At 46.3% G+C, this 26925-nt stretch overlaps 2 protein-coding genes across 2 annotated transcripts in view; both read left to right on the forward strand.

Annotated features, from left to right (window-relative positions):
* VPS53 (VPS53 subunit of GARP complex) overlaps positions 1-20426 on the forward strand; it is a 51101-nt gene extending 30675 nt beyond the window's left edge. The window contains exons 12-22 of the mRNA XM_066636258.1: positions 1705-1800; positions 4129-4223; positions 5227-5469; positions 6930-7077; positions 7748-7830; positions 11082-11160; positions 12377-12525; positions 13770-13839; positions 17271-17408; positions 19251-19355; positions 19727-20426. Coding sequence (XP_066492355.1) covers positions 1705-1800; positions 4129-4223; positions 5227-5469; positions 6930-7077; positions 7748-7830; positions 11082-11160; positions 12377-12525; positions 13770-13839; positions 17271-17408; positions 19251-19355; positions 19727-19897 — 1377 coding nt within the window. The 3' untranslated portion in view covers positions 19898-20426. The remainder of the gene's footprint in view (positions 1-1704; positions 1801-4128; positions 4224-5226; positions 5470-6929; positions 7078-7747; positions 7831-11081; positions 11161-12376; positions 12526-13769; positions 13840-17270; positions 17409-19250; positions 19356-19726) is intronic.
* RPH3AL (rabphilin 3A like (without C2 domains)) overlaps positions 1-26925 on the forward strand; it is a 174246-nt gene that overhangs the window by 56243 nt on the left and 91078 nt on the right. The window lies entirely within an intron of this gene.

Here is a 26925-nt window from a genome sequence, read left to right on the forward strand (position 1 = left end):
GGATGCAATCTCATGTACAATGACACAAGTGAGGGGAGGTTGACATTTTGTGCCTGCCTGTCTATTTGTATAGCGCTGAAAATTACTTGAAGCGCTTTTGTTTCCACATTGCTTGTTCCTCCACACCACAGCCAGGGCAATAGCAATGCTCCAGTGCATGCCTTTGAAACTATAGAAGCTCATTCACAGCTGCAGAAATGAGCAAAGGGAGGAGCTAGGCTTTGGAGAAGCCCAGGCAGTAGCAGCTACAGCAACAAAAGAACTAACATTCTTCCCACTGTTTGCCTGAAGGGATTCCCCTGAAGTCGACATGCAGGAGAGAAAGGCATACTTCTGTCTTGCCATGGCTCCCCCATGTAACTGAATCAGTGAACCAATAAAGTCACTTCCATTGATAGTAACAGGATCATTACAACAAATAGTGGAAGATGAAGGAGCATTTTCTTAAAAAATCACTGGCCCTCCAAGAGAAAGCATGTTCAGCTGGCTGTGAAAAGATGGCAGGGAGAAGACAGAACAAACCTCTTTTGAGTGGGAGTTGCAGAGCAGTGGGGCCACTGCTTCTTAAAGAGGCTGATCAAGCCTTTACATGAGATGAAACCTGAAGCAAGACTGACTCAGAAGGTCTTAAATTCTTGAAGCAGAGTTAATGTCATCTTAAAGAAAGTAAGCTCCTGCTTGAAGGCTTTTGAGATGTGAGAGCAGAAAGGCCTAGAACAGGGGTGACCAAAGTTTTTGGCAGGAGAGCCACATCATCTCTCTGACACTGTGTCGGGGGCCAGGGAAAAAAAGAATTGATTTACATTTAAAATTTGAATAAATTTACATAAGTTTACATAAATGAATATATTAAAGATGAACTTGTATGAATGAATGAAGGTCTTGCAATAGCTTGAGGCCTATAAAAGGCCTTTCGCAAAGCAAGGCTGGCCTTTCCTGCTGCGTCACAGACCTGAAACAACAAGCAGTGGAGGGAGCTCTCATCCCACAGCTAACGTGAGAGGACAAACAGTCACCCTCACGCTGAGAGCAGATGTGTGGGCCAGTGTGGACTCCAACAAATCTCCGGAGGGCCAGAAGTCCATTGGAGACTGGGGGCTCCCTAAGGGCCGCATTGAGAGGCCTTGAGGGCCGCAAGTGGCCCCAGGGCTGGGGTTTGGGCACCCCTGGCCTAGAAGAAAAGGAATGGTGATGACTGTCTAACTTCATATGTATTCTAGTTTATAGTGGTTCCTGGCTGTGATAGAGTCCAGGTTCTTCCCTGTAAGGGGAGGCAGCAGAGCCCAGCTACAACAAGAATTGAGTTATGACAGATGCCCAAGCAAAAGAGCAGTCCTTCAGGGACCTGCAGAGGTTGGCCTGGGGCAGGGGTGTCAAACATAAGGCCTGTGGGCTGGATGCGGCTCCCGGAAGCAGTTTATCTGGCCCCCATTAAAAGAGTGCTTTCCCAGCATGATAATTGGGCTCTCTCATACCTTAAAATTGTGAGCAAGATTTGCACATTTTCTTCTCTGTCATTTGCAGCTAATGAGTTTCTTTGTGAGAATAAAGGACCCTCTGTATGAAATGAGTTTGACATACCTGGGCATGTAGATCTGTACTTGTTGGAGCGTTGAGACCATGATAGACTTGATGATCCAGAAGAGAGGCAAAGCTAGGTATTTGAAAGCAGTCTGTTTCTCTGAACTTTTCTTCCCTTAACAGAAGAAGACTGAACCACCTCCCAACACCAATCCATTCCTGGAGGATGACACCCCAGAAACAGAGGAAGCTATGTTGGAGAAGAGTGACATTGACAAAGTAAGCCCTTTTGCCTATTCAAAAATGTGTTGTTTTCGTGGTGTCCCTTTGTGTCATAGTGATCATGGCTGCTGTGTACCAACTGAGAATATTGTCAAAATATTTAGCATCCCTAAATGCCCTTTTTTCCTTAAGGGACGGTTATCTTCCCTTGAAGAGGGTGGTACACCAAAAAACGTTGGCCACTTTGTAGATGCTAATGCCTCCTTTTCCAGTGTCTTTTTGATGCCTTACCATTTGCATCTATTTCCCTGGTGGTGCCCCTCTTTTTTTTCCCTTGAGGTGTGAACACGCTTGTGCTCACTTTCAAAACCTGAGTGTAGACTTGCTGCAGACAAGATCCAAGCAATCCCGTTGAGAAAGAGCCCTCTTAAGCTACTTGACATCTTGTGTGTTTGCTTTGGATAGCCTCGCAAAGGGATGGATCCAGCTTTTAAGTCACTTTATTCTGATGGCAGTCATCTTGTGTTCTGACAATCCTGAAGGAAATGGCTGAAACGTCTGCCACATCTTGGATGTGGTGTTGTGCTCTCAGCAACGCAGATTTGCTGCTACTGTGTGAAGATTTATTGAGGCATCTGTTTTGCAAAACCCCAGAGGGAGAGCAGTGATGGTAACAGCGATACCCCCCTCCACTTGTCCCCGTTAGCTTTTCTTTTAGATCTGGCTGCCAGTCTATTGATTTAAAATATTGTAAATCCCTTGAACTGCAAGGTTTCCCAAGGTGGCAGTATACAAAGTATCAAATGTAAACAAATTAAAAAGATCAGTTCAATAATGGCATTAAATTCCAATAAAAGGAAAATTTAAAAAGCAGTTTTTCATTTGTTTCTAGGATCGAGCTGAAATTGCCCCTTCCCAGTTTTGCTGCCCCACTTGCAGGGGGCATTTTAGTTATAGAGGGGGAAATGAGGGCCTTACTAATGTCATGCTGCTCCTCACTGAGAGAGGACCAGAATTTCTCCCATAGTTACCTTTGAACTGATTCTGCATTATCATGTGTCATTGTTCCATGAGAAATTTGGAGTGCGGGGAAAGAAGACAGAGGTCTCCAGCTACCAAGAGAAGAGGATGTCCAGGTCCCTGTCATTCCCCCTGCTTTCTTCCTTGGCTATGTAACTTGGCCATTGTGGCTTATTTCAACCACAGCTTGTCAAAAGCTAGAGCTGTGCTTTACCTGTGGCTCACGAGGCACTTTTGAACCAGATTTCATGTCCTGGTTTAATTGTAGCTTGTAAACCACAGGAAAAGCACAGTTCTGGGTTCAAATGAACCACAGAGTTGTGGTTTGAACACGACACAAAGTCAGATGTGAGCAGAAGAGTTAAAGGGGGAGAGAGGAGATGGGAGCAGGCAGGCTGAGTTATGTTTACAGCCAAATAAGTGTTTGTTCATTCATCTGACTCCACTGGCCTACATCAATCTTCAGGTTTTTAAAGCTTCTACTTGATTTTGACTGTGTGGCTGTTGCAGTTGCTTGTTTACTGATTTATTTGCATTTATATCCTGCCCTTCAAGGAGTTCAGGGCAACACACAGTGAGTTCTCCTTATCCAAGGGTTCCGCATCTGTGGATTTTACTCAACACGGATCCTGAGCTCACACTGGAGGGCCTCAGAGGATGTCTAGGATGCAACCAGAAATACCTTCTAGTTGAGTCCAGGAGATCTTCTGAGCCTGTCTCGGAAGGCTTGCTCGATGCTTCTGAAAGGCACTTCTGGTTTGCAAAAAACCCAGAAGTGCCTGGGAGGCCTTCTGAGGTTCAGGGAGATCTCCCCGTGCCCCAGAAGGCCTCCTTGGGTCATCTGAGAGGCACTTCCAGTTTGCTGGCAGCCCCCAGCGAATTTCACTATCTGTGAAATTTGGTATCTGCAGGGGGCATTGGAACAGATCCCCTGGGAATACCAAGGGCTCACTGTATATTGTTTCCCCCCTCCTATCTATTCTGTGAGGTAGGTGCGATTGAGTGAGCAAGGATCAACTTGTTTTTCATTTTGAACACTACTGACTCCTTCTTTCCAAACAGTAAATAGGCAAAGCACAAAAGAATGCTTGTAAGTGGGTTATTTTCCGTCATTCCTGAGGGGTGAGGTGGGATCTTTCTCAGTCCTCAGGGATAGATTTAAAGCACATGCTACAGAAGATTTGCTGATGCTAAGCAGGTTTAGGTCTGGTCAGTAGCTAGATGTGTTGTTGCTTAGAAGCCTCATGGATACCATGGGAGAAAGGGAGGATATAAACTTAAAAAAACTTTTAAAAAAACCCAGGTTTTTGCATTGAATCAAAATGTTGTTTTGATAGTTATTTGCAGCAAAGTTTTCTTTTTCAGCCCAAAAAGCCAAAGGTACCAGAGAATCCTTTTCATGGTATCGTTTCCAAGTGCTTTGAACCTCACCTTTATGTCTATATTGAATCCCAGGACAGGTAAGTAATCAGCATTTGTTACTTGCCTTCCTATTTAAAAAACAAAAACAAGAACTCCACTATTTGTTTGTCTATATTTCCTAAATAAACAATGTTTTTGACACACCTGGGCCTGGTATCTTGGGAATATTCCATTTTGCAAGCCTCTTTCCAGGAAAACACTATTAAACAGCTCTCCTTAATTTAATTTTAGTAAATGCCTTGTGTATAGAACTGTACTTCTATAGTCACTTCAACTACCAGTGACTTCAATTTAAAGTCACTCCTGAAACTTCTGTCCTCTCCCACCTTCTTTTTTTGGTGCATTTTTATCTTGTGCCATCCTCGGAATCCAGGTTCAAAGCCCAGCCTTGTTTGCAGCATGAGTAGAAAACTGAGCAGAGTGCATTTTTGAGGGATGTTTATGTGTGGAAACAATTAAAAAAACAGAGATTAGCCTACAAGCTTGCATTTTGCCACACACTCTGGCTCCCCAAGCTGCTGTTTCTCACTGGTAGCTCCCAAGGCTCTGGCAAAAGGGAAAATAGCTCCTGGAAGCCTTAAGAGTTCCCACCCTGGTGTACTAGTTATTGTATTTATTTCAATGTTGATGACTTATTGTAAAAGGGGGAGCGTGTCCCACTTGGGCTATTTTCAAGGAGCCGAGCAATAGAACCACAATATGTTTTGGTGCCTGGAATGAAACCCAAGAGTTGGCTTTCCATTCTTGCCCAGAATATGCTGAACAAGCAGAGTTTCACATGTTTCTGAAGTCCAAGACTGGAGAACATATTTGCCATTTAAAAATTTTCTTCCCTAAAGGTCACTGCAATTGCACCTTGTTTCATTTTTTTCACTGTGCTAAAAAATACGGCAAGGCAAAGGATGTCATAAACCTTGAGAGGCACTCCCTTTCTCCTCTTGATAGTTGTTGCTGATGGTATATGGCTTGAAGCATCCTGCGCTGAGATTAGCATGGACTAAGGGATGGGGCTGTGTATTTTGCTTTCTCCCTTGACTTTAGGAATCTGAGTGAGCTGATTGACAGATTTGTGGGGGACTTCAAGGCCCAAGGGCCCCCCAAACCCAATGTGGATGAGGGTGGGGCTGTCCTGCCCAGCTGTGCTGACCTCTTTGTGTACTACAAGAAATGCATGGTCCAGTGTTCCCAGCTCAGCACTGGTGAGCCGATGATCGCCCTTACCACCATATTTCAGAAGTACCTCCGGGAATACGCCTGGAAGATCCTCTCTGGAAACCTGCCCAAGTGAGTTTGACCCCCTCTGATACTGCTGTGGCGTGTCCTCCATCCGCTGGGCTGAGAGTCTCTAGAGCAGCCATTTTCAACCACTGTGCCGTGGCACACTGGTGTGCCGCAAGTGGTCCACAGGTGTGCCACTGGAATTTGGGTGAAGGTCATTTATTAGTAGGGCCAATGGTGATCTGAGCCCTGGTGTGCCTTGTCAATTGTAAAAAACCTGATGAGCCTTGACAATTTTAGTGTCAGTCTGCCATGAGATGAAAAAGATTGAAAATCACTGCTCTAGAGTGCTGCTTAAGGTGCCTCTGGTATAAAATCCTGTAGGAGTGGGTTGTTGAGCCACTTCCGTGCATAGCAGTTCACAAGAATTAAAAGGATATAATAGGACTGGAACAACCCACCAAGAAGATGGAAGTGTAGGGTTTTTTGCTGGACTCCAGGTGTTTGTATCTTGGGGGAGGGGAGGGGGGAGAGCCAAAAGGGGAGAAAAGCTCAAAAAAGATTTGCTTGCTGGGAACCCTGAGGGTTAAAGTGAGAGAGTCTGGATTTATAACGAGCCATTGCAAGCCGTTGAGTTGAATTATTATTTCCAACATAACTACCAAAATGCATGAGTTTGTGAAAGAGAAAGGAGGGCAGATTAAGAACAAGAGAGAAAGTAACAGAGCTGAGAAGATTGGGAACAAGAGAGCAAGGTAAAGCTAGCTGTTACCTGTTGAAGACTACTCTTGCCCAGTCCCTGCAGCCTAGCAGTGTGGAGCCTGTTTATCCACAGAATTTTCATCTGCGGATCTGGCTCAATGTGGGTACTCTGGACCCGTGGAGCTAGAAATGGCCCCAACTGAGCCCTCCAGCAGCGACTAGAGCTGACTGGAGCTGTTTTTTTACCCAAAAACCAGACGTGCCCTTCTAGGACCACTGGGGGTCATTCTGAGACCCAAGGAGGCTGCGCACAGCCTCGATAGGCCTCAGAACAGCCCCTGACACAACCGGAGCAGGGCTCCAGCCACGTAATTTCATGCGTAATTTGGTATCCACAAGGGATCCAGAAACTGAACCCTCGTGGATAACCTGTATTTACTCTGAAGCAAGTTCCATGAAGTGCCCATGGGATTCCCCACCAGGAAGATGTGCTTGCCACCAAATGTTGTTGTGGGACCCCTCTCCTTAAACTGCTTTGGCAATAGGTTCAGAATCGACAAGAGGCAGTTCTTTACACAATGCATCAACTGAATGGCTGCGCTTGCATAAATGGCTTTAAAAGATTAGACAGATTCAGTGAGACTAGGTTTGTCAGTGACTGCTAGTCAGGAGGCTGTAAGGAACCTCCATATTCACAGGGAGTTCGCCCCTGAATACTGAATACCAACTGCTAGACAGAGCTATTGCCTTCATCCTTGGCCTGTGGTTGAGGGGTAGCAAATCCTGCCTCATGGTTAGTCTCTGTGTGGTTCCCTCTTTAACAGGACCACCAGCAGCAGCAGTGGCCTGACTATCACTAGCCTGCTAAAAGAGAAGGAGGGCTCAGAAGTGGCCAAGTTCACCCTGGAAGAACTCTGCTTGATCTGTAGCATCCTGAGCACTGCAGAATATTGCTTGGCGACAACCCAACAGGTAAAGAATGAAGGAATTGCTTGTAGGCAAAGGGAGAGGGTACTAGAGAGCTGAGAGTCTGTGCTGGTGAACTGCTGCATGGGATGTAACTTCTGATGTTTGGAAGTTCTGTAGTGGGGCATGTGCTTTGCATGTCCCAGGTTCAATCACCAGCATTTAAAGGCAAAATCTGCGGTAGCAGGACTGAGAGAGATCCTGCAGAGCATCTGTAGATAAGACTCCTGGGCTTGATGGTTCTGGTCTTATGATTCCAGGCATATAAGAGAACTTCTATATTCTAAGTGTCAATTCAGATAGCTCAGATAGAACATAAGCGTATATCAGTTTCCCTTTAAGACAGTCCCAAGTTTCAATCTAGTCTTTATGGCTATATGTTGGAGATGGAGGGCAAAACAGTTCTGAAAACAAATGGACATTTCTGCTAGAACTTAAAAAAAAAAAAGGTTTAAAGTGGAAATTGCGTGTCCTTTTACATGGGGAAGGTTTCATATGTTGGAGTTCTAGTACAGGCTACTGTTAAGCTGGCTTCCAAAAGCAGCAGACATGTCTAAGCAGGGGCTTTCATTCCTCCTAGCAACTAAAGTTTTGTGATCAGGTTAATATTATGATGAAAGTCTCAGCCTCTTTCTTTTTTCCTCTTCTCTTTTCTTCCTTCCCCCACTCCCAATAGCTTGAAGAAAAACTCAAAGAGAAAGTGGATGTCAGCCTCGTGGAAAGGATCAACTTGACGGGGGAGATGGATACCTTCAGCATGTACGTACAAATCTGCTGATGAAAGTTTTCTGGGAACTGTCTAATTTTTTTGCATCACTGCTGTGACTGCTTTCCCAAGATGCTTTAGGTTTGCTGAAAAAGTCCCTGGGCAGGCCTAGAATGTATGGAAGGAGGTCATGGAAGACACTCGCTCGTTAAAGCCAATTTCATTCTGGCACGTAACCACAGCTGTTTCCTGTGTTGCGCTGACAGCAGGCACCCCAGAGGACTGTGGCGAAGCATGTGCAGTCCCCTTTTCTCTACCTCAGCTTAGCTATCTTGACATTGAGCGAAGTGCCTGGCGCCAAGCAGAAGGCAGCTGGCCCCACCAGCCGGCTCTAAAGAGTCACAAATATTTCCACTTTTCACACAAAAGCCCACACTGTTTTTTTAAGTCAAGCTGACGCTTTGCAGCTAATGGGTTTCAGGCCTGTCAGCTGAGATGATATTTTATTCACACATAAGCGGGGGTGTCGCAAACTTTGGGGGGTTCGGGGTGCTCAGAGTTCTTGGTTCTCGAACCCTAAAGCCCTCAAGGCCCCCTGTTCAGTAGTACTGCCAGCACCTTGTACGTGCCAGTGTCTCAGTCCAGGGACACTGAGACCCTCTAGGCTTAACTCTATCCCTTGCAGGCACTGAGCTCTTTCTCCAGTTAAAGCTTCAGTCCTCAAGTTACTAGCCCTCAATGAGCACTTGGTAGCTTGCTGAATGGCTAGGCAGAATTCTGAACCTTTGTCCCCAACAGGCAATGAAACAACTTAGTAAAAGAGATTTTAGTTTATTAAGTACATAAGGTTACATAAAGCAGCAAATGCTAGAGGCATAAACATCTAGGAAACATATGAGCAATAAAATAATAAAGCTAGCTGGCTATCTCTATTAATCCCTATCTCTCACCTGGGTCAGCTTCTCTTGTAGATCTTTTAGCTCCAGGCTACCTGTGAGACCAGGTGCCCATGGTGGACAGTTGGAGCTCACAAGCGTACAGGATGTTGCACCCAAAAACGCTTTCTAAGAAGGAACATGCACACCCCTTGGGGCACTAATAATTATACTTCTTATGCTAATAGTGCTGAGGTGACTTCATACTTTAGACTGTCCAATCAGAAACTTTTGAGGACAGAACCTTCTTAAAGTTGGCCTGTTTGCTAGTCCTCTTTAGTTCTTACCCCTCCCAACTGGAGATCCATAGCTGCTAACCTAGGCCTAACATGTACATATTCATGACGGGGAGAAATTGAAGAAGACAAGAACTGATATTTCTATTAAGAATGACACTTTGCACACCATTAACAGCTGTGTTTGTGAGGCTTGACAGGCCAGGAGTCTCCTTGTGAGGGAAATGTTGGCAAAACTGGGTGGGGGGCAGCTTAGGTGTGGGTTGATGGATCTGTCAGGAAGTTATTTTGGCAGTTCCTGAGGGAAAATTGGCCATTTTTAATTAACAAATGACAGAGTAGATTATGCCTGGGAGCTGGCATGCGTGTGTTGCTTCAGAAGACCTGACAAAGTTTCGTCATTTGCGAGTTTGGCAGCTGAGCATTGTCTATCCTGTTTGTGTAATAGAGCTATATGTAGGGTCATGTATTCTGCCCTCCAGCAAAATTCAGATTTTGTACACATTGTATAGTACGCAAGTTGATAAAGTGATTTAATTTGCAAAGTTATTAAGTGGGTGGCATTGATGGGAGGGAGAATTGTCAGTAGTTTACTGCTCACCCACTGAAGTGATGAAGAGGGAGAATGGTGACAGGACAGGAGGGAGAATAGTGAAGGACACGAAGTTTTGTAAAAGTCTCTTATGTTTGTTTAAGGAAGTCTTTTTTCCCCAGGATCTTCCTTGCTCTACATCCATCGTTTACTGCCAGTAGGGCTCTTTTGCTGGTAACTCGCATATTTTAGAAAGCTCTCTTGTCAGAGAATATTCATTCAACTTGCCAGTTCCAGCCTAATTATTCAGAGTGTGTTCTCAGTTCAGGCTCAGGTTCATCAGTGTTTGTTTGTTTTTTAACTTTTGGATTCAGGCACTAACTTTAAAGCAATTTGGTAGCCGTTCAGACAGTTTTGAACTAGTTTAGATACACATCATGCAGAATAATATCAAATTTTTTTGCTTGCCACGAGGGGTGCCTGTGCCCATTGAAGATGACTGCCTCATCTAGCCTCCCTGTGATCCACTGAACTCTTATTGGCTCATCTAACCAATTTTGTCCTCCAAGTGTTGCCTTCATTGGTGCTTTGAGAGCGGCTTCGTCCCAGAGAGCCCAAATTCAAAAGGAACAGATTTGTTTTGAGCTAAAAGATTTGATTCTGGCTACAAACTCAGCAGATGAAGGCGATTAAGTGCTCACCTTGTCCTGTCATAATCCCAGATCTGACAAGCTGCAGTTTTTAATTGACGGGTTTTTAGATTGTGAGCCCTTTTGGGACAGGGAGCCATTTACGGTATTTGATTTTTCTCTGTAAACCGCTTTGTGAACTTTTAGTTGAAAAGCGGTATATAAATACTGTTGGTTGGTTGGTTGGTTAACTAGCTGTGCAGTTAGCTAAATCCAAGAACAGTGTTGTTCAAAGCTGGGCTCAGGCACTTAAACGGCTGCCGTTGACATAGCGGAGAGGTTAACCATCATGTCAGTGGCTAATGAGGCCTTTAATAGGATGTTAAAACACAGAAACAAGTATCTCAGTTAAGAGACAAAGCGTGGACATAAAACACAGGACGTTGAATTAAGAATTGCTATTATCATACCCTGGAAAGCAGGTTCTCATTCCTGCTTTCAGAGGATAGACAAGAGGGTTTGGCATATAACTGTCTTGGAGAAATTGACTCATGGAATACACCTTACTTTGTCCTTTTGAATGCCACATTCCCTCTTTCATAACTTGATGGCCTTTTATGTCATTTGTGAATGCACATTCTAGAACCACAAGACTGCCACTGCTGCACTGTGAACATTTCTGGATTTACACCATTCTTTTTACATGTGCCTGATTACGGAACCATTTGTTTGAACCGTTTACCGCTTGTATTTAGGTTCAAGACAGTAATGAGAATTTTGGTTCAGTTTCACTTCACTGGGGTGAGGGGACGACAACTACTTTTCAGTTCAGAACTGGTTCAAGTCCCCAAAAGCAGCAGTGCTGATAGTTTTCATACTCTCGGGAACTGTGCTGAGTTGAGATTCCCCTACAAACAGGGGAACAGATTGCTCAAACAGCAAAAAATTAAAACACTTTTTCTTTCTTTGTAGAGTGATTTCCAACAGTATTCAGCTTCTGGTGCAGGACTTGGATGCAGCCTGTGATCCAGCTCTTACTGCCATGAGCAAGGTAGAACCCTGACCTTTGAAAGGTGATATGGCCGTTGTTGCACCATAAGCTACAATCTGTGGCATTTAGCAAGGAGTCCAAGCAGCTGAGCTCGACTCCCAAGAATTTTGTTAGTTTTTATGTATCCATCCCACCTTTCATGAGATCATGACACCATGGAAAGTTATCTGTTTAAGAATATGTGGATCAACTTTCCTGGATTGAGCCAAACTCCCATCTAGCCCAGCACTGTATTCCCTTTCCAGCCAGATGCCTCCAGGTGCTCACAAAATGGGTCATAAAAGTGCCTCCATCTCTTTGGCGTTGGCTGCTCAGAGGTGTGCTGTCTGTGAACCACAGCGGCTCTGTTTAGCCTGTCCTGTTCAATAGTCATTGGTAAACCTGCACAAATGTATCTAGTGTCTTTGTGAAGGCATCCAAAGCTGGTAACATCTTGAGCGATGAATTCCGTAAGTCATGTATGCATTTTGTGAAGAAGGGCTTTCTTCTGCCCTGAACAGTGTCAGTGAGGAGGCTCTAAATTTTAGTGTACCAAAACCTTTTATATTTACTTTTTCCTTTTGCAAACCTCAATTCTTTTTCTCTTCCCCGTGTGTTGAGTGTTCACGGGTAACCTGGAGCTTAATTTGTAAGTGCCTGTTCATCCCCCAAGCCAATGTTTTGCAGCTGAATCTGGTTGGTGGACTTGAAGGGGTCAGGCAGCCCAATCCTAAGCTTCCTGGTGCCAGCTGGAGCAGCAGTGCCAAAGCAGCTACCACTGCATCCAGCAAGTGCCAGGGAATCTCCTTGGGGGAAGGGGACTTTTCTGTCGTCCCCCCAGGGAAAACCCCAAACCTGCAGTGGGCTACTCAAGTCTGTACCAGCTATTTTGCTCCACCTGTCCCATCCCCCTTCCACCCTGGTTCTTCCCTGAGCCCTGCCCTCATTCTGCGCTCCCCCTGCCCCCCAGAGGCTGCGTCTCACTTACCCCAGCAGCGTCACATTCTCCTCTTGCCGGTGCTGGGCTTGGCGCCTGACTGGTGCAGGCCCAGCACCAGTGCTTCCCACACACCAGGTGCTTTACGGCAGATTTACAGCAGGTTTACAGCACTGGCGCTGGGTGAGTTTAGGATTGGGCCCTTAGTTAAAAAAAAATACAAAGTCTGCTTCCTGCTTGCCTAACTCACTTTCTGAGGGTCCCTCTCCACCGCTGCCTGATGTTATTTTGACCTTGCAGATGCAGTGGCAGAACGTGGAGCATGTGGGTGACCAGAGTCCTTACGTCACCTCCGTCATCCTCCACATCAAGCAGAATGTCCCCATCATCCGTGACAATCTGGCCTCCACCCGGAAGTACTTCACTCAGTTCTGCATCAAGTTTGCCAAGTAAGTTGCCATTCTGCTGACACGACCTCCTAGGAGCTCCTGCTGCATCTTTCTCAAAGCTCAGTGTAGTTTCACACAGGGACTGTTGTCAGCAGGGAGTCGCTCCATTTAAAAAATAGGGTTCGGTTCAGTTTTGTTCTATTGTTCCAGTCTGCTTTCAGTTCAGACTGGGCCAGCTCAAGGCCTTCTGGTGGCTGAGGTGGCACACCAATTGCTGCTACCCTCTCTTGCCAAGCAGCACGCCAGCCTTGCCACTCTGATGCTCTCACCCACCACTTTCCTCTCCTGCTCTGTTCCCAACTTCCTTTTCCAGTCCAGGGAGTGAGAGGAGGCAGTGTGGTGGAGGTGGGTGGTAAGCGCTCCCCATCAGTCTACTGCTTGAGATGCCTACCTCCATCCGCCTCCTGGGCAGGCTGGCCGGCCACTGAAGCACAGTGGTATTCAAGCGGGTTTCGGTTGACTCTCGTCAAGACATCTCCTAAGCCATTAACTTCTTGGCAGTGGACTGACAATCCATGAGTTCCATTTTTCTCTTCTCCCAGTGCTTGTTAGTTTACCTCCAGGAGCAGCTCCTGATAAATCACCCGACACTGGCAGCTGTGAGCAGTTTTTCAAGATGCTGCCTCTGAAAAATGCGCAGCGCTTCAGGCTCTGACAGTGACTGTGCCAGAGTTCATAAAGCTACTTAGCAGGGTGATAGATTTTTGGTTTAGAGTCCATTTCTCCCATTTTTGCCAGGCTGGCTTCTCATAGTTTGGCTTTGTTCGCCTTCCTTGTAAAACTTAACACGCTGTGGAGTAAACATCACCCCACTCCTGCATCTGGAACAAGTTTGGATGCTGACCGAAGTGTCTTTTTCAGGCAGTTCAGTTCCATGGCAAAGCACTGAAACTTGGGCTTCAGGGAGCGCATGGGCTAAACACACAGCAGCTCGCTGAAGTCACCTTGACAGTTTACATTTAATTTCTATAAAAAATCGATTCCCAGCTTTAGAGACACCCAAAACGGCTAACAATCGATTGAAGACAACCCCTCTCCTTACTCTTTTGCTAAACTAGGCTTAACTAGCAGAGTACATTCGGCAAAGTAGGGGAACTGGTGCATATCTGCATGACAGGATTGCTGCTGCCAGTCAGCGTAGGCAGCCCCTAGTTATGGGGACTAATAGCCTGACTCTAGCGTAGCTTTGTATGTTTGGTTTCTTCTGCGTGTGCTGTGTTGATTCTACTGCTCTTTTCCTGCAGCTCCTTCATCCCCAAGTTCATTAACCATCTCTTCAAGTGCAAGCCAATCAGCATGGTGGGGGCAGAACAGGTGAGAATCAAGTGGCTGGGGAGGGTGGGCCTAGCAGAGTAACTGGCAGGGTGCAGTCGGGTTGACTATTCTCCTGCGTCACGCAATAACTTTTGCACGTGTTGTGAAGCTTCTTCAGCTATTAGGTGTTCACTGTGTTGTGGTTCCAACTTGCCGGTGGTGGGCTTGGCCAGAACAAAGCTCTAGTGTACAGTCCAATGAGGCAGCAGATTTTAGCTGGGAGACAGCCTCATCAGATCCTTGGGATGCAGTTGCTTGGCTAGGTTTCCTGTGCTTTTATCAGGAAATGAGCAGAGTCACCCAAGAGCCTCTGAACTAGTGAATGGTGGGATGGATTTGGGAGGGGCCGTCACTTAGCGGAAGAGCTGTTTTTCAGGCAGCGTAGACTATGCTGAGTTAGACAGAGCAATGGGCTGTCTCAGTAGAAGGAAGTCACCTGCATCCATACACATGTTTGGGGGGTGAAATTGTTTGAGTCGTGGATTTTGGCCCATTAGATCCCCCTTTGCTGGCCTAACTTCTGTTCAGAGTCACTGACAATTAGGTGGAACAGAAGGCTCCTGTTGCTGTTTTCCAAGAACTGCACCTGTTGGATCCATCGCAAAATGCATCCCACCCTTAACGCACCCATGCGCACACCTGCCCCCCCCCCGCCTTGAACAGCGTGCCACGTTGTGTGGAGATGCAACTGACGCACTCCCGGCTTTCAGCTGTTCATCCTGGCTGCAGCCACTTCAGTGTGGGTTTGAGTATGCAAGGGGGTGGGGTATGGAAATGTGAGATCTCTCCAAACGGGGGAATGAGGCTTGGTGAGCTGCTCGCTCCTGAGGCATTAATTGGGGGACAAGTCTGTGCACACTCTACATCTGTGAGATGAAATGCAATCTCTCTCTAATGGAAAAAAAAAATAAAACCCGGCTGTGTGTTTGTCTAAAAACTCTTACGTCCTGCGGTCTGACCCATTTGGTTTCTATTACCCAGAGTAAAGCTCCTTCTTTTGTTTGTGTAGCAAATTTCATTGGAGTCTGAGGGTCTTTTGCTGGATGTGTCCACTTAACCAAGTGTTTTTTAAAGCAATCAATCAGCACATTCCTGAATTTGAAAGATGACTGGATGGGAATTGGGTTTTTTAAATTTTTCTCTCTCCCCCGCCCACTCCCCTTCAAAGCAAACTTGTTGAACATTCTCTGATCCTGCAGTGTCTTTAAATTAAGAGTTGCTTACAATATTGGCTAACTGTGGGGTTTGTTGAAAGTACTTTCTACTGCCTCTTCCTTGCTGGGCTCTGCTATGGATGCATTTTGTTATAGATTATATCCTGCCTTTCTGTGTCACAATATACTCAAGACAAACTTACCGTCAAATATGATAATAAAATGCGTATCATTGAAATTTAAATGGCATCAGACAACTGCCTGTCATAAGGCAGTAACAGAATAAGAGAACCTTCAAGGAGTTAGTTAGTTAGTTGGCAACCTTCGGTCTCGAGAGACTATGGTATCGCGCTCTGAATGGTGGTTCTGGAACAGCGTCTAGTGTGGCTGAAAAGGCCAATTCGGGAGTGACAATCCCTTCCACACCGGGAGCAAGTGCAGTCTGTCCCTGGTCTGTCTCCCTGGCTATGGGCCTTCCTTCTTTGCCTCTTTGCCTCAGCCTGTTGGCCAAGTGTCTCTTCAAACTGGGAAAGGCCATGCTGCACAGCCTGCCTCCAAGCGGGCCGCTCAGAGGCCAGGGTTTCCCATCTGTTGAGGTCCACTCCTAAGGCCTTCAGATCCCTCTTGCAGATGTCCTTGTATCGCAGCTGTGGTCTACCTGTAGGGCGCTTTCCTTGCACGAGTTCTCCATAGAGGAGATCCTTTGGGATCCGGCCATCGTCCATTCTCACAACATGACCGAGCCAACGCAGGTGTCTCTGTTTCAGCAGTGCATGTGCCTTAGAAACATGTTCCATGGGTGAGGGGGGTGGCATTAAAAGTGTACACAAAAAGAGTCAGGCTTGCCAGTCACTGCTCATTCTACGTGCTGCAGCTGAAAAGGCCCTGTCTCTAGTGCCCACCTGCTGCCCGTGTATTGGCAGGGGAGCGGAAAAAAGGCCCCAGAGCAGCATGGAGTTTGGGGGCAGGGATTTGGGTTTCCCCATGAATCTGGGTTGCTAGATCTCAAGCTTAGAATTCTGGGTCTGGTGAAAGAAAAGAGATTGAGTACAACTTGATGGGGGGGGGGGTTGAGCGCCATTTTCTGCACCATGCAATCTCATGTTTCTTCCTCTGCTCTTTTTCTTCTTGCCCCCACTTTACTTGTGTGTGTTTATTGCCAGCAGCGTGCTAGATGCTGCACCAAGCTTGTTTTGTCTTGGCTTCTAATTCAGTGTATGTATACCTGGCTGTTCCTTCAAGGAGCTTGTTTAGGTAGGGCTCTCTAGTGGCTTCTCACCCATGACTTCCTTAGGGCCACCATGAAGACACTCCCACCATAGCTTCAGCAGTTGAGCTGTTGCTTGCCTTCAGAGCATTCCCTGGATCTGAAGAGGCATATCCTTTACCCTCAGAGTCTTACAGTCCATATGAGATGGTCATCACAGGGACTAGAAGCTGACAATAAATGTTGGGGAGCAATGGGCAGCTTGGTAGTGAGGCTGATAACTTTTTGTTCCCTTCTGTGCTTCTCCATGGAAAGCTTTTAATGTCCAACAATACATTGTGCCGTTAAGTTGTAACATAATGAATGAATACCACACCAGTCCCAAGTTGTGATTCATTCTTTGCCAGGTGATCGTCTTTGGGAATCATGTATGTAAAATCTCACAGGGTTAAACTAGACGTTCCATGGGAGTCCTATGCTTGGAAAGCCCTTTGGTGGTTTTTTCACAAAAGCAGTTGTGGTTGGGCAATTTGGACTGGAGCTGCCATATTTTCTTTTGTCTTACATAAGTTAGTCCCTCCATTTGGGGGCACAATTTAAGTTGGAAAATCAGTGAAGCTTTATATGCTTCTTTTCAACAAAAGTTCACAAACTGGTTTCCATTGCAACAGGTGATTCCCTGCCCTCAAAGGGCTTACAATGTAAGCATAGGGACAAAGGGTTAAATTGTCCTTGCTCTCATTCTGTCATGTCTCGTCCCCCCTGCCAAATATGGCTGATTTTTGAGACCAAAAATACCCAGAAGGTGTTTCTATTGCAGAACTTTCACATAGTGTCTTTCATTTGGCACAGAGTTCTATTTGTGAACAGAATGGTAAATTTAGACCAAAAGTACATATAACCCAAACATGCTAAATCAGATTCTAGTCAATTTTTAGGGCAACTGAAGCATTTCCTGTTCAGACTTTGCTGCAGTGCCCACCTTAGTGGTTGGAGCTTGTCAAAACCAACTCTGTGAGTCAGAGGTGCCTTTTAGTCAGAGTCTAACCATACTTTTAAATCTGCCCCAGCTGCTGCTGGACACTCACTCTCTGAAGATGGTTCTCCTAGACCTGCCTTCCATTGGGTCCCAGGTGGTGAGGAAGGCTCCTGCCAGCTACACGAAGATTGTGGTGAAAGGCATGACAAGGGCTGAAATGATCCTCAAGGTAACCCTGCTGCTTTATGATTTGATCCATTGAACAGGCTTTCAGTATAGAGGGTACTGATTTAGCTGAGCCAAGGGTCTGACTCCATACCATAGCTGGCAGCTTACATGATCGTAGGCTCAAACTGAGCCTCTTCCTGGCTATTGTCATTAGTGATAGTTGCAAGTAGGCATTAAGGGGTGCCGTGTACCTGCTTCTGCCCTTGAGGCCAGTCCTTGTGATTGACGTCAGAAGGTGCTCCTTAAATACAAGGGTTGCAAAGTGAACAGTTTTTTTCTCTAATGCAAGGGTTCCCAAACTTTTGAGCATTGGGACCCGCTTCTTAATACAACACTCTCTCTGGACTCACCTAAGTTCACCAGAATTGTAAAAAAGGAGATCTAAAAAGAAATAACATTGTATTTATTATTATAAATATTAACAGTATTTAATAAGTAATAATAACCAGAAAAAATACCCTCAGAACATTTATCTCCCTATAATGCTTGCAAACTGCAGGAGCTGAGCTCTTTGCAGGGTAATTAGCAGCTACAGTATCTGATTTTTGAATAGTCTTAGGGCTTGAGACAAATTATCTGACCTTGGCATCACCCTTTGGCAACCCACAAGTGGGTACCGACCCACAGTCTGGGAACCACTGCTATTTTGGAATGATCTAGATTGTTTTGTGCCATTTGCCGTCACTGTTGCCCATACATCGGACTGTTTCAAACACTTAATGCATATGTTATTAGGGGGCCGTCTCATTAACACCTTGCAAACTGAGTGTTCTCTTCGTCCGCCCATGTTGCAGCTTAATGAATCATCCCTTTGCTTTGGTGGATCCTCCCCAATGCCTTTCGGTAATAATAAGCATATAAGGCAAAAAAGTGTCCCTGTCGGCAGCTTCCCTCTGCCCATGTGGTTTTGCGTGCAGACACGATGGGCCATTGCTTGTCTTTAATGGTGACCACAATCGCTACACGCTCAAGCCTGGGTGTTTTTGTACAGCTCATTTCCTGGACACGTTTCCAGTGCTACAGAGGTGAGGGTTTGGACTCCCCTCTAGGCAGCCTCCTGTGTTCCAATGAGATCATGCAACAAGTTGGCCACAGCCTGTTGTGGGTCATTGTGTGTGCCCTGGGAATGGGTTTGGTGGGCTCAAAGGAATGTTGGCTTTGTACTACAGAAGATCGAGCTCTCTTCAGCCACAAAAATGCTTCCAAAAATGTTTTTGTTGCATTGACATGCACTAGGAAGGCCTGATGGATTGTGGCATCCTAGAATAGGGTTGTTAAATAGGGCCCGGGGGCTGGATGCGGCCCGCGGAAGCTTTTTATCCGGCCCTCAGGCTCTCAGCTGCTTAGCAGTGCTGCAGTGTTACTGCTAAAAGGGCAGCTCCCACGAAAATTGGGCTCTCCTATATTTTGAAATATGATAAAGATTTGTGTGTTTTCTCTTGTCATTTGAAGTTAATGAACTCCTAAGTGAGGAAAAAATGGTAATTTTTGGTTATGCGTTGTTCAATGACATCACTTCCTTGCAGGCATCACAAATGTCATTCGGCCCTCGGTATGAAATAAGTTTGACACCCCTGTCCTAGAACATGGGCATTGCATATAAACATTCTTGTGTTTGCCGCCTATGACATTGTGCATGTGGGTTTTATACCAACTCTTACAGGGACTGTTTCTCATGTAGGTGTTAGGTCATGTCTGTTGTGGCGCTCAGACAGAGGACTCAGTTTGCCCCTTGGGTTACTCACTCTTCCTGGCTTGCTGAACTCTCATCCTTCAGACCAGAGAATCATCATCACAGTGTTGTCTTCATTCCACTCTGACATTTGGCCATATGTCTCTGCAGGTTGTGATGGCCCCACATGAACCCCCAGTAGTGTTTGTGGACAACTACATCAAACTCCTGGCTGATTGCAGCACAGACACTTTCCAGAAGATCCTGGACATGAAGGTGAGGGGAAGCATCATGGACTCGATCTTGACACTGTTACAGTTTTCCTTCTGGATAATCCCACAGCCCTCTTAGTTGAGATTGAACAGGGCTCTGTACTTCCCAAAGTTTCCCAGGAATGGTCTCCAGTTTGTTTATTGTGTTTGTGTGGGTGGTGAGAGGGCATTCTACTTGGATTTTACATAAGAACATGAGAAAAGCCCTTGTTGAAACAACCCAAAAGCTCATCTAGTCCAGCATCTTGTTTTCCACAGTGGCCCACCAGCCTTCTGGGAAGCCCACAAGAGAACATTTTCCTCAAGTCCCCAGTTGTCTTGGAGGAGTTCTGTACCTGCAATTAACCTGTCTTTCTCTCCCCTTCCATCCTGCAGGGTCTCAAACGGAGTGAGCAGAGCAGCATGCTGGATCTGTTCCGACAGAGGCTCCCAGCACCTCCCTCTGGGGTGGAGAATGCAGGCTCCATCTCACTTACAGCTCCCACACCTGAACAGGAGTCCTCACGCATACGGAAACTGGAGAAGCTCATCAAGAAGAGGCTCTGAGTCGTTTGCTTCTCTCCCTCTCTCTAGATCCCCTTGAGGCTTCAGTTTGTGATCTATGCTCCCCAAATTTATACCACTAACAGAACTAGAACTGCTTCTGCAGTCCCTCCAAACAGGATTGTGTTGCTCTTTGTGTGCTCTTGGAATACTCGCAGTACTGAAAGACACAAACAGGAGGATCATGTGGTGGAACTCTTGCTGGCCTGTAGCATTTTGGAGTGTATATGGGGGGGGGATTCTCCACTTTGAACATTCTCCCTTTGTAAAGAACTAGGCGCATGCAGAGCTTTTTCTTCTTGATGTGCTTGTTTGTGCTATTTTTTTTTGGGGGGGAGAGGCGTTTAGCTGTGCAAACCCCATATTCACCTGTAGTCTGAAATGATGCAGCCCAGTAAGAGCTACTCTTTGCCGTTCTCCTGTTTGTACCACTTTCTACACTCGGATAGCTGTCCTTGGTGGTTGACCCCCACCCCGTCTTTGTGGACTGACCCCACTTAGCCCTGTTGGTCCACGCTGGTCCATCACTCCATGCCGTCGTTCCTAAGTGATCCTTGATGCCATCGTCATGTTTGTAAGGAGTTGCTGTTGCGTTATCAGTGCACATGCCTGGCACTCTGAGAGGACACAAGAACAGGCATGTCAGGCAGGTGACAGTGGTCCTGGGAGCGGCAGGGCAGGGGAGGGGGCTAGCTTGCATGACAGATTATTTGAATGAAGGTACTGTGGCTATTTAATGGCAGTGTGGGAGAGGGGCATTTGGGGTCTCACAGGGTCAAGCAAACCAGAGATGCCTGGTCTTTCCCAGATTCTTTACATGCACTCCTCAAGTGCACAGGCAAGACATTTTCTGTCCTTGTTTGTGTGAACATTTTGGCTCCACTGACGTCCACAAGCACTGCCATCTTCCCAGGTGCTCCACAGAAATCAGGGTGGAGCAGAAATGTGGGACAGTGTTGGGCTCTGCCACTCTGTCCTAGTTATGTCTCATACAAGGGGCAGAGGCCAAGAGTCCAGGAACATGCAGGAGAATGAGATGAGGGGATGGGGGAAGTTGTGCTGGATGCCACAGAGCTCCACACAGGGCTGCCATTTGGGTGATAGCGCTTTGTTTCTTGAAACAAGTTATTCTCCCCCCAGCAGTTAGGTAGCAACTTCTCCTTGATTGTCCTGTCATCAACTTCATTCTCCTGTCTTTCAGGTTTCTGCTCTTGCCTCTTATGTCTGGGTTCCCAGCCAGGCTTCAGTTTTTGGCCAAGAATCCTACAGGGTGGTGAGGAATTTTGGACAGTGAAAGGCTGTGCTCCAGCTTACATGGCTGTTTTTTTTTTTTTTTTTAATAGCCAACTTGGCTAGTATTGGTGAAAAAGTCACTGTTCTAAACGTCACACAGATGCTGCTTCGGACTGACCTCTTGGGTGCTCTTCAGTTTTTCTCAAACGCTGTTGATTTCTAAACAAGCTCCTCTCCACCACCACTCCTCCTTTATTTCCTGTGCCCTTCAGTGACTATTTCTCTGCCAGAGTGAGCCAGTTTCCCTCAGTTTCTGTCTTTGGATTTCTCTTTAAGATGGCCCTGTCCTACCTTAGTGTTCCCAGCTCCCGGGCATGGTGTTCTCTGGAGGTCTCCTTCTAGAAGGGGCCTCCACCGTTAATCTTCAGTTCCTTTCTGCTAGGACCAAATGCACTTCTGTACCTCCTTGGAGGCAGAGGTTCCTGTACTCCAGACCAATGGAGGAGGGCTTATGGTGGCCTCTGCCAGTCTGAAAGATTAAAGAACCAGGGCTGCTTCAGGAATACCTGAGCGCAAAAGGAAATTGTAATTAAAGGAATGTCTGCACCGCAAGGTGTTGGTCCACCTTCAATGAACTTAATTTTCAAATACTACTGTTGGATCATGGATTTACCTTCCCCAGAGCTGGAGGGGCAAGCCAAATGTGCCACCCCCTCTAATGCACCTGCTCAGTGGTCTTTCATCAGGGTCTGTGTGCCACCCATCCCTCCTTCACCACCATCCTTCCTCACCTCTGGATTGATAACTTTGAGGGCCAGAGTCTCGTCCCAGGGACTACTAGTTTCTTACCCTTCTCGGTTAGAGCAAATAGGAATTCTCCCCTCCCCAAGGAGTCTTGTCTGTTGTTCCCTTGGCCCTTTGTCCCACTTGCTTACAACCCTGGGCCATGGAATGTTTACACTTGATCCAGATCAGCTTGCAGAAGGAAATCTAATCAAGGGGGGTGTGACTTGCACCTCCAGCTTTTATAGATGTCCTTCCTTGAAGAGCAAATAAAACAAAGCCTGTTGCTGAGTTCTTTTTCCTTCAGACAAATGGCAAAGTTGATAAAGGCCAGGAAGGTGAGAAATAGTTGTCATGAGTTTCTCCTTATCTTTTGAATTGCAGATATCTAGGCAAAGGTTTGTTGTTGCAACAGTGGGGTGGGGCAGAGAATTGGAATTCTTTACATAAAGAAAACTTTCAGGTGTTAAATATTCCACCATGTGCAAAATAATTTTTTTCCTTAGCAATTATTTGAAAATATCCTCTTTCTGTATTTATCAGACCCCAGAGATTCTGAATGATGATCGGGTGTCTTCAGTTGTAAATTTTCTGTGAATAAAGAGGATTTCTTTTTTAAAAAATAAATTCTGGCTGTTTATTGAAGATCTTTCTTGTCTTTCCAGTGTGATAAATGAAGTAAATCATTACGTAACAGCCATTTTTTTCCCCTTTTCCCCCTGTCTGGGTATATTTGATAACTATAGCAAAAAACCTGAATCTGTTCTGCTTCAGAGTGTGGGTGTAAAGCTCAGAATTTGATGGTTTAACTTGGCAGTTTTCAGTCTTTTTCATTTTATGGCACATTGGGAAGGTATTAAAATTGTCAAGGCACACCATTGGCTTTTTGACAATTGACAAGGCACACTGTGCTGCTGGGGGGAGGCTCACATTCCTCAGTGGCCCTCCTAATAAATTACCCTACCTGCCTCCAACTCCCATGGGACACCTGCAGACCATTTGCAGCAGTACACTGGTTGAAAATTGCAGGTAACTGTCCACAGATTTGACCTTGTGTGTTTCATAGGATGGGCAACTGGTATAACTGTGCCTCAGGGTGGACCATGAGGCTGGGTGTGGGATGGGGCCAGGGAAGGGAGAGCTGATGCATTGTTGGGTACATACTATGCATGCATCTGGTTTGAAATGACAACACCACCGTTGGCAAGAGCTAGCAGAATGACACATGGAACCCCTATTTTGTGGAAATGCTTAGCTGCTTCCAGAATGAGCCTTGACATTTGAAAGCCCTGAGCAATCTAGAACCAAAGTATTTCGGATAAGCTGCTCCCATATGAACTGCCTGGGTTTTAAGACTGGCCATGGAGCTCCCGTTCCGAGGCCCAGCTTTAGGGATGACTCCTTCTGACGGATACCATTGATAGGGTCTTTTCAGTGGTGGTGCAATAGCTGTGGACCACCCTCCCCAGAGTCAAAGAGGCTCCTCTTTTCAACTTCCATAAAAGACAAATTTGTTTCTTGATTTGTTTCCTTCAGCCTGTTGCCTTGACTGCATCTGCAGTTTTAATGCATTACTATCACGTGAAGAAATTTTAGATGCTTTCCTGGTTTTATTTTTGCTTTGTAAGGTGCCTTGTGGTTAATTTTGTTGGGATACAAACCCTTAAAATGAATCAATGAACATGCATTGCTGTCAGCTGCAGGCTGCATGCAGATACTCTGAAATTGACTTGCTGGGCCAATTAAAAAGCCGAGAGAGTGCTTTATTTCTTAAAAGAGATGCTAGAGGAACATAATTATTCTACAGTGTGTGAGCCAAGGCACACAATAAACCTTAGCAGGGTGTGGTGGTGTTCATTTATGTACATGTATTTATTTACACATAAAAAAAAGAGCAATTTTGAATTGACAGGGATTTTTAGGAGGGAGTTAAATAGAATGGCACCTCTAGCAACTTGCACTCATAGCAGCTTAACAAGGCATCCAAAAAGGCTCAGGTGTTTGTGAGCCTGTGCTCCTCCCACTCTCTGCACTGGAAAAGGAGAAGGGGAGTGGACTGGAAGAGAAGCCAGTTCCTACTCAATATTTATGTTTGTTATTAATCATAGCCTTCCTCCCAAGAGCTCACCCAGTGGGGTAGGATAGGCCAAGAGGGTGTGACGGGTTCAAAGTCAGCCCTTGAGCTTTATGATTGAGTCAAGATTTGCAGGGCAGTTCTTCTCTGTGCTACTAATACTGACCACTGCAACACACTGGATTGTCTCTAAATAGGGAGAGTTATTCCCCAATGGGTCTCTGACAGAGCCATCCGTCCACAACAAGACACGGGGCCCAATCCTATCCATCTTTCCAGCACTGATGCAGCATGTCAACAGGGCATGCATTGCATCTTGCAATGGGGGAAGTAGTCATGGAGGCTTCCTCAAGGTAAGGGAACAGATGTTCCCTTACTTCGGGGCTGCACTCAGGCTGCGTTGGCGCAGGGAAAGTTGGATAGGATTGGGCCCTGAGTGTGGCAGGTAGCAAATCTACAAGGAAGGGGTGCCACCTCCCTCTGCCCACTTACCTCTACTGCTACCGCCCCTCCTCACACTCCATGGACTGGAAGAGGGGGCCTCAACAGAAAGGAGAGTGGAGGGCACAATTATTGAAGATCTAAGTGTGCTAGCCCACCACTCTGTCCTCCACACTTCTGTTCTGCCTTCTTCCTTTTCCAATCAAGGGTGCAAGAAGAACAGAGGCTGGCACACCACTAGCATTTGACTCACTGCCTCAAGCAGCAGGAGGTCTTCGGTCAGCCTTGGTCTCAGTAGGGCACAAGAGCCACTATATGGATCACTTAGGTGAACTCTCCAGCATGGCCCTCCCAACTGTCACTCACATCTAGAAAGTTACTTGGTGAACTCCAATGCCCTTTCCTTTCCTGCAGTCCCCTGGAGGCCCAATGCACACTTGAGTGAGGAGGGAGGGGAGCAGGATAAATTCCACACTTGAGAGAAATACGTGAGTAATCTCATGCTGCACCACCACCTCTCAGAGATACGCCTCACTTTATTGCCTCAGGAAATGAGGCAAGGCTGCAAATGTCATGGCCCACTGAAGGACACACCTCTGTTGACTCAAGATGGACAGGAGAAGGTGAAATACAAATGCAAAGGGGCTATTTATCTTTGATGTCACCACACTACCTTGTATTTGAAGTCCTAATGTGTGAACATGTAGAATGGGAAGCCACCTTCAGCCCATGAGCTAGACATAGTACTGTCCTTCAGAGGTGGCCTGTGGACAAAGAAATCAGGGCTGAAGGTGAATGCCCTAGAATGTCCCCACCACCACCACCACACTCCTCCATTCCTCCTCCCATGCTTCCTGGATTTGAAAAGGAACAGGTCATTTCATGTATTCCTGGTCTTCTTCCTTTGGCTTCCTCAAGAATAATAGGTCCCAGCCAGTCCATCTGTGGGGATGGGCATGAACCAATCAATTGGGCATCTGTGCCCACGTGGCCAGGTCAGAGGGCAGGTAGAGAGGCCCAGGTGATCATAAACCATCCAATCAGCCTGTCCAATGTCATAATTGAACTTGAGTTTCTGAAGATCAAGCCCAGCCCAGCTTGGTCAAGTTTTAACGTGCCTATACAACCCCATTCTCCTCCCATTTCAATAAGCTTCCTTTTGGGGTTTTAATTCTTGTTGTGTGGTTGACCTCAGCCCAGAGCCTTGCCCCAGTCCTCTAGCCCAGGGGTGTGCAAAGTTTGTGGCAGGAGGGCCACATCATCTCTCTGACACTGTGTCGGGGGCCGGGGGGGGGGAAGAATTAATTTACATTTAAAATTTGAATAAATTTGCCTAAGTTAACATAAATGAATATATTAAAGATGAACTTATGACTGAATGAAGGTCTTGCAATAGCTCAAGGCCTATAAAAGGCCTTGGACAAAGCAAGGCTGGCCTTTCCTTGCTGCCTCTGCTACATCACAGACATGAAACAGCAAGCAGTGGAGGGAGCCCTCATCCCACAGCTCACGTGAAGGTCAAACAGTTGCCCTCACGCTGAGAGCAGTTGTGTTGGGCCAGTGTAGGCTCCAACAAATCTCTGGAGGGCCAGAGGCTCATTGGAGACTTGGGGCTCCCTGAGGGCCGCATTGAGAGGCCTCGAGGGCTGCAAGTGGCCCCCGGGCCGGGGTTTGGGCACCCCTGCTCTAGCCCAATCCTAACCAACTTTCCAGCGTTGAGGTGGCTGCAATGCAGCCCTGAGATAAGGGAACAAATGTTCCCTTAGCTTGAGGAGGCCTCCATACCAGCCCCCTCTCCACAGAATCCAGTGCGCACCCTGTTGGCACAGCTGTATCAGTGCTGGAAACTTGGTTAGGATCAGGCTGCTCTTGAACCTCTGGTTACATGCTACTACAGCATGGAGTTGTGGGAATGTTCTGACATTGGAAAAGAGGCTTCCAAGGATGTGCTCACTCTCTCTGCCTGGCCTCATGGTGGCAGCAGAGGCTACTGGATATGCAAACCTAGCATGGGGCAGATCACCCCTACCACTACCACCTGTCCACAGGCCCCACCAAAGAGGACTTGCATCTTTCTGGCTAAAAGCAGAAGAGCACAATTGTACATTTGTGCTCATGAACAGATGGGAGCTACTTTCTATTGCACCGGTTCTCAGTAGTGTCTAAACCAGTATTTCTCAAACTGTGGGTTGGGACCCACTAGGTGGGCCGTGAGCCAATTTCAGGTGGGTCCCCATTCATGTCAATATTTTATTGTTAATGTATTAGACTGGATGCTCCTATAGTATGTGACTGCATTTGGGGAATTGTTATAGACCTGTACTTTTAACAAGCTACTATGCATATTTTTTTAGCAAGGATAGTAAATGGGACTTACTCCTGGGTAAGTGTGGACAGGATTGCAGCCTAGGATTGTTAAAAAATTTTCTGCTTGATGACGTCACTTCTGGTCATGACATCACTTCTGGTGGGCCCTGACAGATTTTCAATCTAAAAAGTG

Source organism: Tiliqua scincoides, chromosome 8 (assembly GCF_035046505.1).
Source record: "Tiliqua scincoides isolate rTilSci1 chromosome 8, rTilSci1.hap2, whole genome shotgun sequence".
NCBI lineage: Eukaryota > Metazoa > Chordata > Lepidosauria > Squamata > Scincidae > Tiliqua > Tiliqua scincoides.